The sequence below is a fragment of the Cibotium barometz genome, chromosome 48, assembly GCF_041138505.1.
Source record: "Cibotium barometz isolate CiBa-2024 chromosome 48, ASM4113850v1, whole genome shotgun sequence".
Classification (NCBI taxonomy): domain Eukaryota; kingdom Viridiplantae; phylum Streptophyta; class Polypodiopsida; order Cyatheales; family Cibotiaceae; genus Cibotium; species Cibotium barometz.
The window spans coordinates 14,964,073-14,980,598 of record NC_141093.1 but is presented as its reverse complement, the minus strand read 5'-3'; the positions used below and the strand labels follow the sequence as shown (position 1 = coordinate 14,980,598).

Sequence of the window (16,526 nt, the reverse complement as noted above, 5' to 3'; positions counted from 1 at the left end):
GCCTTCAGCCTTCATGAGTCACGACCCCCCCGCTTTCCTCAGCCAATTAGCCCCCCCCGCCCCCCCCCCCTCATTAAAACCTGTCGCTTTGCACAACTCATACTTATCTTGCAACGCATTTGGACAATTCATCCATCGCCTTTCTCTTTACTTTTTGGTAGGCTTCAAACATTTGTCCTTCACATCCTCACGCCCACGAGTTAACATAACTCCACCTACATTTCCAGCCTCTTCACACTTGTGGCATTTTTTCACCTAGGTAAGTTTTTTTTGGCTCATATGTAAACTTAGTATATCATGTGCATTCAAAGTTTATATCTAAAACTCTTTATCTGTAGATTTTATATATTTAAAAGTAACTTTTTTTTAATAAATCTGTTTTTTTAATTCTATTGTTGATGGTTCCCTTTTGTTAAAAAAAAATCTCTCAAAAAATTAAATAAAAAAATGTCCTTCTGCTGAACTTAGGTGATATGTTACATACTTTATAAGTGAACCCCCTAAGGTTTTTGGCATGGTGTTGGCCATCATAAAGCACTCTCTATATCCATCTTATGAATTTGGGTCAATTTCCTAAACGCGCACTTATATTAAAAATAAGGTTTTTGGCATGGTGTTGGCCATCATAAAGCACTCTCTATATCCATCTTATGAATTTGGGTCAATTTCCTAAATGCGCACTTATATTAAAAATAAGGTTTTTGCAAAAGATCTTGCTTTTTAATCAAGTAGCATAACTATAGAGTCCTAAGCTAACTCATTTCATAGGTTAGTCAAGTTTTGATATATTCAATGAGCTCAAAATCCTTCCTCATAATCTCCACTTCCTCATTCGCCACGTGTCCATCCTTTTCTAACCATTTTTCTATATTAGCCTGATCTTCTCTTGGAAGTCTTCCTTTCTTTTTCCATTTGCAACATCTCTTCCACATCATTTTTGGTGTACTATGCTTACATGCCTTGAAACTTGTTTTATGCAAGAGTGTGCGAATCACATTCAACAATTCAGCCGAGCACTTTAGTTGTTTTCCTAATAAGATTTCTTCCCAGTCCAAATTCCAGTTATGAAGGGGGGAGACACAAAGGTTCAAAAACTAGAGTCCGTCTCTATTGAAGGGGCATCATATGAATAAATGAGTAATGGTTTCTTGCTCCTATTTACATCTCGGACATACACTATCCCCATAACCTCTTTCCTTAGCCCTCTCATTTGTCCATAGGGCTTTGTGCATAATCAACCAGAGTAGACATGATTTTTTTGGCAGAATCAATGGCAACCAAATTTTTGAGAACTTAAATCCCCATTGTTTTCTGTCCCACAGTTCTCGTATTTTTCCCATTTGGGCCAATTTCCACATATGCAAGTTCTTAGCATGGCGTTGGCAATCATAAAGCACACTCTAGATCAGCCCTTAGTTCTGAAGACTATGGAACACTTCTTAGGGCTTTTTACCCTTCAGATAAGAGCTGCAAAACTTTTACTCTTCAAAAGAAATGCTTCGGTTCAAAAAATTACTAATGGTGCCCTTCCAAATTATAAGGAAAAAATGCTAGTCCAACTTTTACCCTTCAAATAAAATAGTAGGAATGTCCCTTCAAAACAAAGGGCTACTTTAAAGATCCATCTTATGAATTTGGGCCAATTTCCATGTAGGCAAGTTTTTGGCATGGTGTTGGCAATCACAAAACACACTATGCTCATCCTTTGTTGCTTGCAACCATACAAATTATGGATTAACTTTTCTTTTTCTATTTTGATTCTCTCACTACTATTACGACTGGTATTTACTTAAAACATAAATGTTTTTACGTAGAGCATGTATGGAAATTGGGCCATTGTCTTATAACTCCAAAGTGATTGTACTCAAGTAGTACTTTTTATGTATGTGGTAGAAAATAAACATTCAAAATCACATGCAAACTCTACTCTACTTTTGAAGTGTTTCTTTAATTTTGACGACATTCACAACTCTGGCCGACCAATGATAATAAAAAAACCTTTCACATATGCAAGCTTTGCACTACTTTAGCAATCTCACGCTACTCCTCACTACTTTAACTAACTCTGATACACTCCGCACATGAGCCCGTGCTGCGGTGATTAGGTAGAGGCACGATAACCTGTACCATAAATTGTACATTGCATACATGCTAGCCAAAATAATAAATACTAAATATATGACTTGCTAGCCAAAATAATAAATACTATATACATGATTGTCACCAAACCTATAGATTAACATTGTAGCCTATTGGTTGTCCATATCCCGACATCCATGCAATGGACCACTTCAATTGGAAGTACGCTGCAATGGGCAAAAAACACTCCATGTGCGAACGCTATGATGAGGGGACATTATCCTTGTCAAAGTTTCTAGTGTGGGACTAGTCACAGCAATTATGAACTATGTTGTGCTTATGATCCTATTAGCAATGCCAAAATAACACTTAAAGTTTAATGAAGGATTATGTCCAAAATAACACTTAAAGTTCAATGAAAGATTATGTCGTGCTTAGTTTCTCTACCACACTCTTTATAGTTACAAAACTTTATCTATTTTAATTGTTGAAATGTGGTTGTTATAAACCCTCTTAATAATTTGAGTTTAAAAAAAACCACCCAACTAAAATTTTTTTGTCAAGAGGAAGACCAAGTAACTTGTAGGCCTCAACGTTTGAAGTGCAAGGCAAAGTACATGAATCACAAGATACGTATGATTTTATATCTCATTTTTTTAAATCCAATTTTTTAAAAAATGGGATTTTGGGCGGTAAAAAACATGTAAATGTGTTCTAATATAATTTGATCGCACCCTTCTTAAAAAACCAACCGGTTGAAATTTCGCTTGGACCAGTCACCATTATGAATTAACTAGTTAACGCAACCGACCGGTTAAAATTTTGCCTGGACGAGGCACCAAAACTAGTTAACTAATTAATGAATTTCAATATCCAGGAACTTCGAAACCAACCAGCTGAAATTTTTGCTTGGATAATTAATTAATAATGAATTAATTTTAATATCCACAGATATTAGCAGGGTAGAGTTTTTGGGCAGGAAAACCCAGGAAGGCCATGTTAAATTTTATTTATTTTTGACTGTTGGCCAGAACATGGAAGTCTCCATGGTATGAAACCATGGAAATGGCAGTGGGCACAAATTACAATAGCCAGAGGCCCACCAATCCCCGGATTAATGATTAATAACGGCATTTTAGTTACCGGATTCCGTGGCCGTGATCTGGTCAGCGGTGCAGTGGGAAGATATTTGGGAATGGACAAAAGTCTCAAATCGTCCAAGCATTGCATGCCCAAGTGTCAAGATAGACCTCTCATTTACTAGTCATTAGTTCGGCTTTTTGCGAAGCCGTGTCGCGTTGCCTTCCCCGGCTCAGCATTTCCTAGAAGCCTCCTAGCTGTTGTTAATCACCTCACCTTATATAGACTCTCCGGAATCATGATTATTTATTAGAGCTGGATTGTGGCACTAATTACTCTAGGCCCTATACAAGTACCCAATCAATCCACACAGTTGCTTTTTGAAGCCCTTTTTGGGCATTTGGCCCTATTCTCTTTATGAAAACATATTTTTCAACTAATCAAAATAAGGACAACTCTTAAATCTATCCACACAGTTGCTTTTTGACTCCCTTTTTGGGCATTTGGCCCTATTCTCTTTAAGAACACATATTTTTCAACCAATCAAAATAAGGACAACTCTTAAATCTATCCACACAGTTGCTTTTTAACGCCCTTTTTGGGCATTTGGCCCGATTCTCTTTAAGAACACATATTTTTCAACCAATCAAAATAAGGACAACTCTTAAATCTATTCTCGTTTTGTTTCCGAAATCTCTACTATATGTCGGTTTTATAGTTAATATATTCTCTTTTTGTTTCTGAAATCTCTACTATATATCGGTTTTATAGTTAATATATATAAAAAGTCATTCTTTAAAATAATGGCTACTTAAATTTTCAGCCGATTTTTCTTAATTCTGGCTGGTACAAATACATTAGAATGCTATTTTTTTCGAGCATTGATTTGGCGTCCTTCTGTTGAATTTTTAAGGAGCCGGGTAAGGGATAACTGGGTCAGTATTGGGGTAGATGTTGAGGTCATCCAAGCCCTCCCCAATTGGTATTATATTTTCCTTTAGGACTCTGATATGGCTCTCAAGGTCATGGGCTCGAAGGGGCAATGTTAGACTTTTTTTATCAACTTCTTCTTGATGAGCCAAACATAATAGGTGTTTAAAAAGCATACTTGGTTCTCATTTTATTGGCAGGAAAGTTTTTTCCATTGTGATATGTAAGTAAATACTCTACGAATAGCATCAGTTGCATGGTACTTATGATCTTGACTTAGTAGAAGAACTTCAATTTCATTTTGTTAAATTCAAAGACATTGTTATTGAGCTAGCTATTCATAATGACAAAGTGACTGCATCATAATTTGTTCATTGACTCTACGAATAGCATCAGTTGCATGGTACTTATGATCTTGACTTGGTAGTATAACTTCAATTTCATTTTGTTAAATTCAAAGACATTATTATTGAGCTAGCTATTCATAATGACAAAGTGACTGCATCATAATTTGTTATAAAGTGAAATATATACCATGTTCATTAAATAAATTAGATCATGTGTCTATTATTTTTTGATTGACACCGCAAACAAAGATTTTCACACTTTTGTTTAACTTTAATCCTCACATATAGTTGATCTCTTGGATATGTCAATAAGGCCACATAAAGTTTATAGTCATACATAAGATTTGGACAATTGGCCAAATCCATATCATTAACACCCACATGACATAGATTTTAACGAGTGACTAAATCTAGAAATTCACATCCATCTATAAGATTTGACCACTAGCATTATCCACCCGTAACATAGAATTAGACAAGTAATTGAATCTAGCCAATAACACCCATGCACAAGATGTCTACTGTCATCTGGTGAGATTTGGACAACTGACCAAATTCAACATTCAAATCTATCCAAATATATGGATAACTAACTATATGACCAAATTTAATTCGATGTACTTAGAGATATATCAAGTATTTAAGAGCAATGAATGCATGTGTTTATAATTTTTAAATTGAGTTTTAGTAGATTGACTCAATGTCTTCTGTCTTTTTTGTTTCTTATGATACCCATGCACAAGACATCATCTAATGAGATTTGGATAACTAACCAAATCCAACATTCGAAACCATTCACAATTTGTGGACAACTGATCATGCTACCAAGTTTAATTTTATCTAGTGAAAATATATGCAATATTTGTGAGAAACTATATGTGTGTGATTTTTTAATTGAGTTTTGGTCGATTAACAACATGTCTTTTATCTCTTTTTTTGACAAATAAAGTATATCACAGATGTGTTAAAATGAAGATAATGACAACATAGGATTGGATAAGAGGGCTACACAATAGGCCGGATGTCTATAATACTATATTTGAATGAATTATTGCTAGAATTCACAAAAGCGTACAACTTACATTGTGGGAAGTAATGGATTATACTTCATCCAAGATGCATAGAGTTTTTAGCCAATCTATTCATTAAGTTCTATGTTGGGATGTGGTCCATGGCTTTTCACAGAAATGTGGTGCATATGGTGGAAACTTTAGAATTACACGTAGAGAGACAATTACCATTTTTTATTGTATGGAGACAGGAGGAGTGTTATGTGTATGATCATGAGAAGATATTTAGGCTAGAAAAGATGGAGACCATGTTCAAATCACTCAAAAATGTTTGGCACCAATGTAATGCATAGATCAAGGAGATACTCTAGTCTTGAGGACCCAACAGTTGACATGTTCAAGTCACTCAAAAAGGTTTGGCACCAATGTAATGCACAAATCAATGAGATACTCCATTCTTGAGGACTAACAGTGTTGACATTAAAGAAGAGGACCGAGTATATATAGTGGGTGTTGTTTAAGATAGAAATGTGGTAGGTTACATAAATAGTTATAGGGGTTTTAGTGAGAAAGGGAATGTGAGAAATGTATTTTCTCCATATTTTCCACTTTGGCACACGTCAATAACCTTGAGTATGGATATATTTATATTGAATGTATATGTAACCTCAAGGTAGGAGATGAGCTCTTTGTTGTCTATAAGTTTTGATGGCAATGTGTTATCAATATTAAGTTTCTATCATTTGTCATTATGTTTCATTCAGTCTGTTTTGTAAAACAAGCATTGGTCCTTTATAATCATGGCAATTTGTAAGTGTCATTGTTAAGGCCTTATCTTTAATGATCGCTCTATCTATAACTGTATTTTTCTTAGATTCACAAATGTCATTTTTTCTATCTCCACTATTATCTTTGGCTTACTTACAAACAAATATGATAAATGATACTATATTGGTAGTTATATAAATAGACATAAGGATGTCATCAAATTGATACACTCAATGATGTGTAATGTTCATGGATATAATGTTGAGTTCGTGCAAGTGAAGATATTTTTTAACTAAGGACATTGGTAGTTATATAAAGGGACATAAGGATGTCATCAAGTTGACACACTCAATGATGAGTAATGTTCATGGATATAATGTTGAGTTTATGGAAGTGAAGATATTTGTAAACTTTGAGTTTGGAGTAGGACATGTTATCCTTGTAAAGGGTCTGTCATTAATTGATAACTTTGAATTGATCAAAAAGTCATTTTCTATATTTTTTGATATATGGTTGAGATAACATGATGAATGTGATCACAAAATTCGTGGTATACAATGTGCATTTGAATAAAGCATTCCTATAAGGTTGTCCTTAAATATAATATACTTTGATTATTGTAAGTCTTAATATCACAAATATGCACTTTGGAGAAAAGAAATTAATACTTTTTATTGATCTATTATTGGGGCTAATTTATCCTAAACATATGAAAATGGAAATTGGGATTTTTTAAAATTCCCTAATATATACTTTAGATTCTATACTCGTTGTTTTTTGAGTTGTATCCCATAAAAATGTGTTTTACCATCTTATCATCCAACTTATTGTGCTTTACCATCTTATCATCCAACTTATTGTGCTTTACTTAGACACAAGAGTAGAAGCAAGATAACCAAAAACATGTAAGTGAGCCACAAAGAGATTCATGCCATTTGAAGCCGGTTAGCAAAGGCAAATGTGTGGATTGCACTCGACAAATTGGCACCTTTGATGCAAAACATATAACCTTCACATCGGATGAAGCAAAAGAATTTACATTAGTTGTTACTACATTTTACGACTCAATGGGTAGAAGCTTGGACTTCAAGTAGTATCACACATTACATGGTAAGAGTCATTCTAAATGTATACATTTTATTTTTCAGTATTTTGAGTATGCATATGTTGATTGGGAAAGCATATCTTGCAGGCTCATGGTCCATACTTTGCTAACAAGAGAAGTTTGGCAATATGGTCTACACAAGGCATGGAGCGATTAGCCCAACGTGGATTTCAAAAGGCAACGGCTCATGGAGGTGGAATACATGATGCTACCCATGAGACAATTGCTCGAATGGTGGTATAGGAGGATATATATTAGGTATGAGGAGAAGATGTTAAAGTTCATACCTAATGAGTCAGAAGCGCTCTATAGAGAGCGAGACATCTAATAAAAAAGCATTGTATGAGAACTCAACATCAAGAGAACACCATGAAAATTGGTTGAGGTCTCAAGAAAGGATTGGTAGTCAATGGAAATGTAGAGAATAGTCTAATGATGGTAGTCTTTAGTAAATGTAGAGAATAGTCTAATGATGGTAGTCTTTAGTAAATGTAGAACTTTGTTGGTGCAACGATTGAATAAAAAATTAATAATGCTAATGTTAGTAGTCCTATTAAATTGTGAGAAAGATACTTAATTTTTGATATATTTGTGTGTGTGTGTGTGTGTGTGTATACACATACATTTATGTGTGCATACACACACACACACACACACACACACACACATACGTATATATATTGTCCTTAGTATCTCTTATAAAACTTGTGAATCTAAAGTGTGAAAAAGATATCTGACTTCACTCCACTTCACTCCACTTCACTCTCAAGAAGTAGTATGGCACGCACGAAGAAGTCTGCTTATAAAATCCCAATTAAGGTATGACCACAACCACCTCCTAATCCTAACAAGAATTATACTTATAAAATCCCAGTTGAGGTATGACCACAACCACCTCCTAATCCTAATATCAAGAAGTAGTATGGCACGCACAAAGAAGTCTGCTTTATTATAAAATCCCAGTTAAGGTACGACCACAACCACCTCCTAATCCTAACAATGAAACTGATAGTGAACATACACTATTTGAGAATGTTGTTCCTGCTCCACCACCAACACGTTCTATAAATGTAAGAGATCCTCTAGCTCTAGCTCTAGCTCCAATGGGTCCTCCATGACCACCTCACAGAAAGCGAAGATGGAGACCAGGCACTGTTGCCCTCCGAGAGATAAGCAAGTATCAAAAGGCAACGGACTTGCTTATACCAAAGGCTCCTTTCACAAGGTTGGTCAGGGAAGTGATGCAAGATCTTCAAAAGACATCTACAAGGAGGTATTATGCACAATATTACAGTAACTCCGTTTCTGGTCAGCCCAAGCATTGATGACAATTTAAACAGAAGCTGAACATTATTTGGTTGATTTATTTCATGATGGCCAATTGGCAACCATGCCAAGCGTATCATTGTCTTATGGTTGATTTGTAAGATCCACAAAAATAGTGATGCCTTCAATCTCAACCCTGACATGATGTGCGGACCTCTAGGTGCTAGGAGATATTTTAGTGTGAGGAACATTATGCACACTAAATCAAGCTTTGTACTTTGTACTTTGTACTTTTTTAGCACTTTCTGGTATTTAGTTTGTCCCTTGAACCTTGTACTCAGATTTTAACTAAGTGCTTTGTTCTATGAAATTTGTACCTTGTACTTTAACTATGGCAATTTTAACTTGTCTCATGGACATGATTTTTGTGTGATAGTAATTATTTTTTATATCGAGCCTATGAAGCAATTTGGATAACTTTTAAGTGCAATTAGGTGTGTATAGTACATACAACATTTCAATGCAAATATTGATATTATTGTCACATTTCATCATGATATTGGTTTTTTCCAAAAAAATTGACATGAAATTTTGGATATTATCAAAACATCACACACATGACTGCTATAATGTATTTATGCAAAAATGACACTTCCATAGCCAAATGTTTTTTTTTGGCCTTTTGGAAACAAGCATCAAAATATGCTAATAGACAATCTTTGTCAGAATGCTATGAAATTTGATGTGCACATAGATCTGGGCTGAGGGACACCTCAAAAACATTTGGGGCGGATTAGAGTCCTGTAAGGCTCCCAATTGAAGGCTGATGTGTGTCAGCCTTGATTTGTAAATCTAGGCCTCCACATGTCAGCCTTTGGTTGGGGGCATAACAGGCCTTTGATAAGCCCCAAATTATTTTTAATCCAGGCCTCCACACACTAGCCTTGGGGGCCTTATATGTTGAAATATACAAGTGAATAGGGTGTGTGTGGGAACAAGCCCTTGGCTAGACGCTGTAAAAGAGAATGTAAATGTGAGAGAACCTGTGAAAAGGTGAGAAGAATCTACTAGGAGAGAATAAAGGGTAGCATGAGGAGATTTAGGAGGTGTGGAGATATTCTGGGAGAGGTGGAGAGAATCAAACAAAAGAGGTGGAGTGAATCAAGGAGAAATCAGTGGGATTAGATGCTTGGATGTAAACTCTATAAATTGATGCTTGGATGTAAACTCTCTAAATTGAGGCATTGGCCTAATGAGAATTTGCTGGTTTTTTATTATCCATGCCTACATTAAGCTATCAATTAATTGCTCACTAATCATGTCTTAATTATCATCTAATCTCTTTTCTAATGATGTTGATTCTAGCATTTGATCCACCATAGCTCATCACATTGCTGTAATTTTAACATTATAGGCCTCAGGCCCAAATGTTTTTGGGGTGTCCCTTATGCCTAGATCTAAGCAGACATACAATTTCATTCAATTTAGAAAACTTTAAAATTTTTAGGAAATTCAAAAATTTGATAAAATCAGTTTTGATTTTCTGAAAATGACTATATTAACAAAAGTTTCCCTCATTTTGTTCATTTCTTGTTTATCTTCTTTTTGATTCATGGCTCACACCCTATGTAGGGTGTGGCTTGCAAAAGAGAGCAGGCCTATGCCATCACCGCAAGACTCCGACACAAAAGCCGAAACTTACTCTCACACCAGGCCTAGCCTAATCCTCTATACCTCAGCCAAGCCCCACACCAGCTGGAGGAGGAGGTGTAGCCCTAGCCTAAATCTTAGCCCTAGCCCCAGCCTCAAACTTAGCCCCAGCCCCGACCACAGCCAAGACACCGCAAACAAAGATGGAGGCTAGGTACTATGGCCTTTAGGAAAATCAAGGAAAATTAGGCACTATTAAAAGACAGTGCTAAACTTAATTCCTAAGGCAACTTTCGTGAGAGTCGTACGAGAAATTCATGATGATGACTTAAGGTTGAGAGGCAACCACAGATTTTAGGCTTGGCAAGAAGATTGTAGCTACCACATCGATGGACATCATAAGTAATGGATGTTTTGCAGGTGGTTGCGGAGGCTTACCTGGTTGATATTTTTGGTGATACCTTGATAACAGCTATACATAGAAAGAGGGTCACCATCACTAAAAAGGACATGTAGCTAGTTCTTTGCTTTCCCAAATGGAGGGATACTCCTACAGATGATAGATGTTTGTAAGTATACCAGTCTCTTGGGGGGTCCACCAAAAAATATGTAAGTATATCATGTGAGTTCAAATGAAGGGTTTTTTAATTTAAAAATTTAAGGTAAATTTAGAGAAATACATTTACAAAAGGGGTTTTTCTAATCAATTTTAAAAAAACCCATAAGGCCATAAAGAAAAAGGGGCCATTTAATTCATGAAATTAAATTCACAGGTAGTAAAGGGTTTTTTAAATGCCCCTTGAATGCACGTGATACATAGGGTTTCTTAGTAGTACACACCCTTGAGACCAGTCTTTTGTAATCGTATACCTATGTAGCAATCAATCTGTAATTTGATAACTTTGATGAATGTTAAGACATTTTCTCTGCTCCTTGTGTTGTGCTTTTGTTAATTTTCTATCTTGTGGTAAGTTTATTTAAAGTATTGTTTCTAATTGTGTGCAATTGATTTTACTGTGTCAACCATAAACTGTCTACCATATCAAGTTTAATTTTTAGACACATAGATATAGAATCAAATAGCTAAAATTTGATAAAATCAAATAAGCAAATGATGCAAAGATAAAAAAGAAACCCAAATTTTAATATTGTACAGAGTAAAGAAATCCATTATTGTATTACAAAAGAGAGTCTATGTTCTCTATCTCTTGCTACTTGGCTCACCAGAAGATGGAGGAGGGGCTTTGATAGAGCTAGGAGAAAAATTGCAAGCTCCCTTTGGATTGCTAAGCGATCATGTATCCCTATAATGTGGCTAACTATCACAAGCACTTGTAGTACAACCCCTACTGCTCTGAGTATAGAAAATTAACTTAGAGCATCATCACAGGAGCATGACTTTCTCTAAGCTAGACATTGTAGGGATAGTTTTGAAAGCAACAACTTTAGTTAATGCTTTCAACTTCAAAAAACTATTTGAGCTACCTGGGGAGCATATGCCTTGTGGAAGATAATTATATCTTCCACCATCCGATTAATATATTATTTCAAGGTTGAGTCTTAGACTCTTTCTTGCCTTCCGGATCTGTTGGCTTGCCTCAATGAGAACTCATCAAGGTACAAGACATACTGCAAAAACTAAAAGTGAAAAATTATGTCAGTACAAGTGCATGCATATTCCAGAATAACATTTGCACTACCAACCAAGTCCAAAATAACAAGTTTTTTTTCACTCACTCCAAACTTGACCTGCATGCTGCCCGTGGCTTATAGAGGCCTTAGATGAAATTATGGACTGATTAGAGCTTTGGAAGTGCCCTAGCCAAACGCTCACGTTTTGGGCCCTGAATCTGCAGGGCCCCAGATGTGAGCATTGGCTGGGGCACTTCTAGGGCTCTGATCAGCATAGAATTTCATCTAGGGCCTCTACATGCCTGAAGATTAAGGTCCCTAGATGCCAATCTTTGGCTGGGGCATTGTTAGGACTCTGATCAGTCCATAATTTCATCTGGGGCGGCCTGTAAAGCCCCCAGGGAGCATGCACGTCAAGTTAAAACAACTTAGAAAAAAATAATTTCTTAAATTTTTTCCATAATTTACCTCCTCTCTCAGCTTCATCTTTCTCCTTCAAACTAGAGGTGCCTCGAGGTCACTACATGGAATAGGCCTCTCTTCTTCACTTCCCATTGCTGATATCTCGTGCTGTTGTCGAGGCCTGAACATCTCCTCTTGTAGCCTTTAAAAATTTGCATTTGAAACTCATATTTAGGAGAAACTACTTCAATTAATTCTTGGACTTGGATGATGGCTGATACATCATTTAAGCTACTACAATCGTAGCGATAGACTTCATTGACGATAAAAGGTGGAGCATCCTATATGCTGAAGTCAATGAAGTCATCTCCAGCATCTCGAATAAGTGTGTAATACAACTCATCTTCCCTCATGTCTAGGAGCTCCAAGACATCTTGCATTAGTGTTAATCCAATTCTAGGATTAACAAGAGCTACTGCCATTATCTTACATCAAGGAGTCACGATAGATACACCAAAGGGTCATACATTCAAGATATGAAGCGATAGTGTCCAAAGTTACAACTTGGAAGGGCACCCGTAATGGTGTGACGGAGTATTTATGGCAATTCCCGCTTCAAGAGCGTGTGGTAGCAAGTTAGGATGAAGTCCTAAGTGATGTACTTCATGGATATATTATGACAGTAGTCATTGTAATAGCACTAGGCCTCTTATGAGCCTAAAGTGCCTGGCCGGCCATAGTTTAAGTGAGTGTGAACACTTATGACCATGTATGTAAGTGAATTTCTCTCATAATACAACATACTCTCCCATTGTGCAATTGAGTCTTGCTCTTGCTAATCTCTGTCCCTAATGCATGCTAGTGAGTGTGTGTGAGTGAAGTGAGGTGAGAGGAGGGACGAGGACCCGTAGTGCAACGCGGCGATGTGACTATGCTCGCGGGAGACATGGTGGAATTGCTTCTCAAGGAGTTGTAGAGCTTGGAGACCTCAAGGGTTACAAGCTCGACCATTGGAAAGATCCCCACAACAGTGGCGGCTCACCAGGTAAGCTCTTTTTGATGTGTTTCAAGGAGGGTTAGGGTGAGCCATAACAATTAGCAGGTACTCCTCTATAATAATGGTGGTCAAGGATTCAAGGGATGGGCCTATAAATTCTATATGTTTAGGCTCTTGGATGCCTATGCGTGATATCTCTAGATTTTTCTCAGCCTCTACTTAAGGATCAAGAGACGTCTTTACTGGCTCTTGATCAAGGTATGTCAAGCATGGGATGCCATTGACAAGGTCATCATATTTAGGCTCCACCTGAATATTTGTTGATAGAATGTGAATTGCAAGAGAAATATCTTGTTCAATCAGATTGATTGGAATATGCTCTTCAAAGGAGGTAGGAACGAAGGTTGTAAGGAGGTCCAAGGAGATATGCACTAAGACTCTCTTTATTACTTTCTTGTGGCTATCTCCGCTCTTCATGGAGAAGAGGAATTCCATAGGGATCCACCTAGAAACATGGTTAGGAATGGAGAAGGTAATTTCATCACATCCCAAGCAAACTTCGGCGGCCAACAAGACAGAGTTATCAGGCTCTAGGCTAGACAAAAGCTCTCAAGCTCTATGTTCTTACAACATCTAGCATAAATTGAGTCTATGAGGTGAGCGTAGAGAGTTTGATGAAGGGCCACTCATCAAAGGCTACTCGAGGATCATCCATGATGATATTGAAATACATGAGAAAAAGTGAGAAATTTCATGCAAGGAAGGCTAGAGAGTGAAAGCAAGTGAGGGTATAATGAAAGAAATGAACTTACTTATACTTATACTCACTTACATTTATATTAAAAACTTACTTCAATGTTGAGACTTATAATTAAACTTATATTAATATAAATATCTATGTATAAAGTGCTTTACATCAATCCTAGATTTACTTTTTACGTCAAGCACATATTTGATTTATACTTTTACCTATTTTTCAAGAACTTAAAAATTGCACGAACGAACACAAATTTTGAAAAAGGAAAAAAATTTGTGTTATTAGTTTGAGATGGGGAATGCTACAACTACTCCACAATCTCAAGGATATGAGGGGCAATACATTGCTTATATATAATAGAATTTTCATGTCTACTCCTAACCTTCTACCATCTAGCTTGAAATGTGAAAAGATGTAGGAAAGAAGAGAGCTTGAGCTCTTGCAAGGACACACACTCACACAAACCCTAGAAGAGAACACACAAGGTGAGAGGCTGAAAATTTTTCTTCTTCTTCACACAACAAAAGAGGTCTACAAAGAAGATAAAGTGACTAACACACATAATAAAGTATATACAAGTGGTCCATAATGTGAACACACTAAGAGGAGTAGGTAGATGTGGACTAGTTAGTGTAGTCCAGCAGAAGATCTGGCGAAGATATATCGATGCCAGCTACTAAACCCACCAGTGATTTAAATGTCATGCAGGCATCTCGTGAGTGTCAGCTCATGTTGATCTTGACATCTCAACACTCCCCCTCAAGCTCAACTCTAGCTCATGAACTCCAAGCATATCTCGAAATCTGCGGAGCTTCTTAGCTCCCAAGGCCTTCATGAAGATGTCAGCGACTTGATCATGTGTGCTGACGTAGGCCAAGTTGACGTCGCTTGCCAAGACTCTCTCCCCCCAGATGAAGTGGTAATGTACCTCAATGTGTTTCATCCGCACATGAAAACTAGGTTCTTGGCCAATTGTATACTGCTAAGATTGTTATAATATATGACAACCTTTCTCTCCACATGCAACCCCAAATTAGAAAAAGGAGCTTGCGTAACCAAGCTACCTCACATGCTGCCACCGTAGCTCCTCTATACTTTGCCTCTGTACTCGACAAGGCAACTATGGGCTGCTTCTTGCTGCTCCATGTCACAGCAACACTCCCTAATGAAAACATAAATCCACTGGTAGATCTCCTGTCTAAGATGCTACCTGCCCAATCTTCATTTGAGTACCCATATAGCTCCAATGGTACACCTACAACATAAAATAATGCATAATCAATAGTGGCCCTCAAATAGCGAAGTGTGCATTGCAAACTATTAAGATGTGGTTTATATGGAACCTGCATAAATTGGCTCTCTAAGCGAATAGTGTAACTCAAATCTGGCCTGCTGATCGATAGATCAAACTCCCCACCACAATCTTCCTGTACATAGTGAGATCCTCTAACACAACCTGCATCCACACTAAACTTTTCATTTTGATCTAATGGCATCGAGATTGGTTTACAATCAGCCATCCCATACTTGGACAACATGTCCAATGCATACTATCTCTGTGTGACAGCCAAATACTCTCAGGTGTGCGAATGACCTCAATTCCCAAAAAGTAGCATAGATCTCCCAAATCCGTCATCTCAAACTTTCTTTTGAGAAGACTTTTCACATGCTCAATCTCATCCAAGTTGTCACCCCCAACAATAAGATCATCTACATATATGGTGATGATCACAATACCCTTATCACTCTTGCACACATATAAAGAGTGATTTGCATCTACCATATATGAAAACCAATAGTGACAAGATACTCAGCCATCTTTTTATGCCATGCTTGTGGAGCTTGCTTCATCCCCATACAACGCCTTATGAAGCTTACATACATACTCTGGGTGACCTGTATCCTCAAAACCTGGTGGTTGATCCATATACACCTCTTCTTACAAGTCACCATGCAAGAACACATTTTTTACATCCATCTGATGTAAAAACTAGCCTTTAGCTATAGCCACCGCAATCATGGCTCTCATAGTTGCCATCTTTGCAACTGGGGCAAATGTCTTCTCATAATCAATCCCATGTGTTTGCGCATATCCTATGGCTACCAATCTAGCTTTGTAAGTGATTATGCTACCATCACTGTTATGTTTCACCTTATACACCCACTTATAGCCAATAGCTTTCTTGCCTTCAGGCAATGGCACCAAATCCCAAGTCTCATTTCTATATAATGCATCCATCTCCTCATCCATAGCTTTCTCCCAACACACATGTCCAATAGCCTCATCAAAACATGTGGGTTCTACAACCTGCACAACTTTTGCCATGTAAGCATAGTGATGTGCCACCACCACATAACCATCATCATAAGTCAACCTCTATATACAGGGTTTTTAACTCTTCTAGATCTTTGTAGCTTTGTATTCATGGCTTCCATAGCCTTCTTCACACCAGGTGTTCTCATTGCTGGAATCCCAAGCTCCTCATCAAGGCTCATCTTTGAG

The 16,526-nt window shown here is 37.1% G+C and overlaps 1 protein-coding gene across 1 annotated transcript; it reads left to right on the top strand.

Moving 5' to 3' along the window:
• Positions 1–8,318: 8,318 nt before the first annotated feature.
• LOC147610855 (histone H3.3b-like) lies at positions 8,319–10,751 on the top strand. The gene is made up of 3 exons (XM_086785301.1): positions 8,319–8,353; positions 8,449–8,557; positions 10,656–10,751. Exons 1-3 carry the CDS (start codon positions 8,319–8,321, stop codon positions 10,749–10,751), a joined length of 240 nt encoding a protein of 79 aa, XP_086641427.1.
• The last annotated feature ends 5,775 nt before the right edge of the window (positions 10,752–16,526 follow it).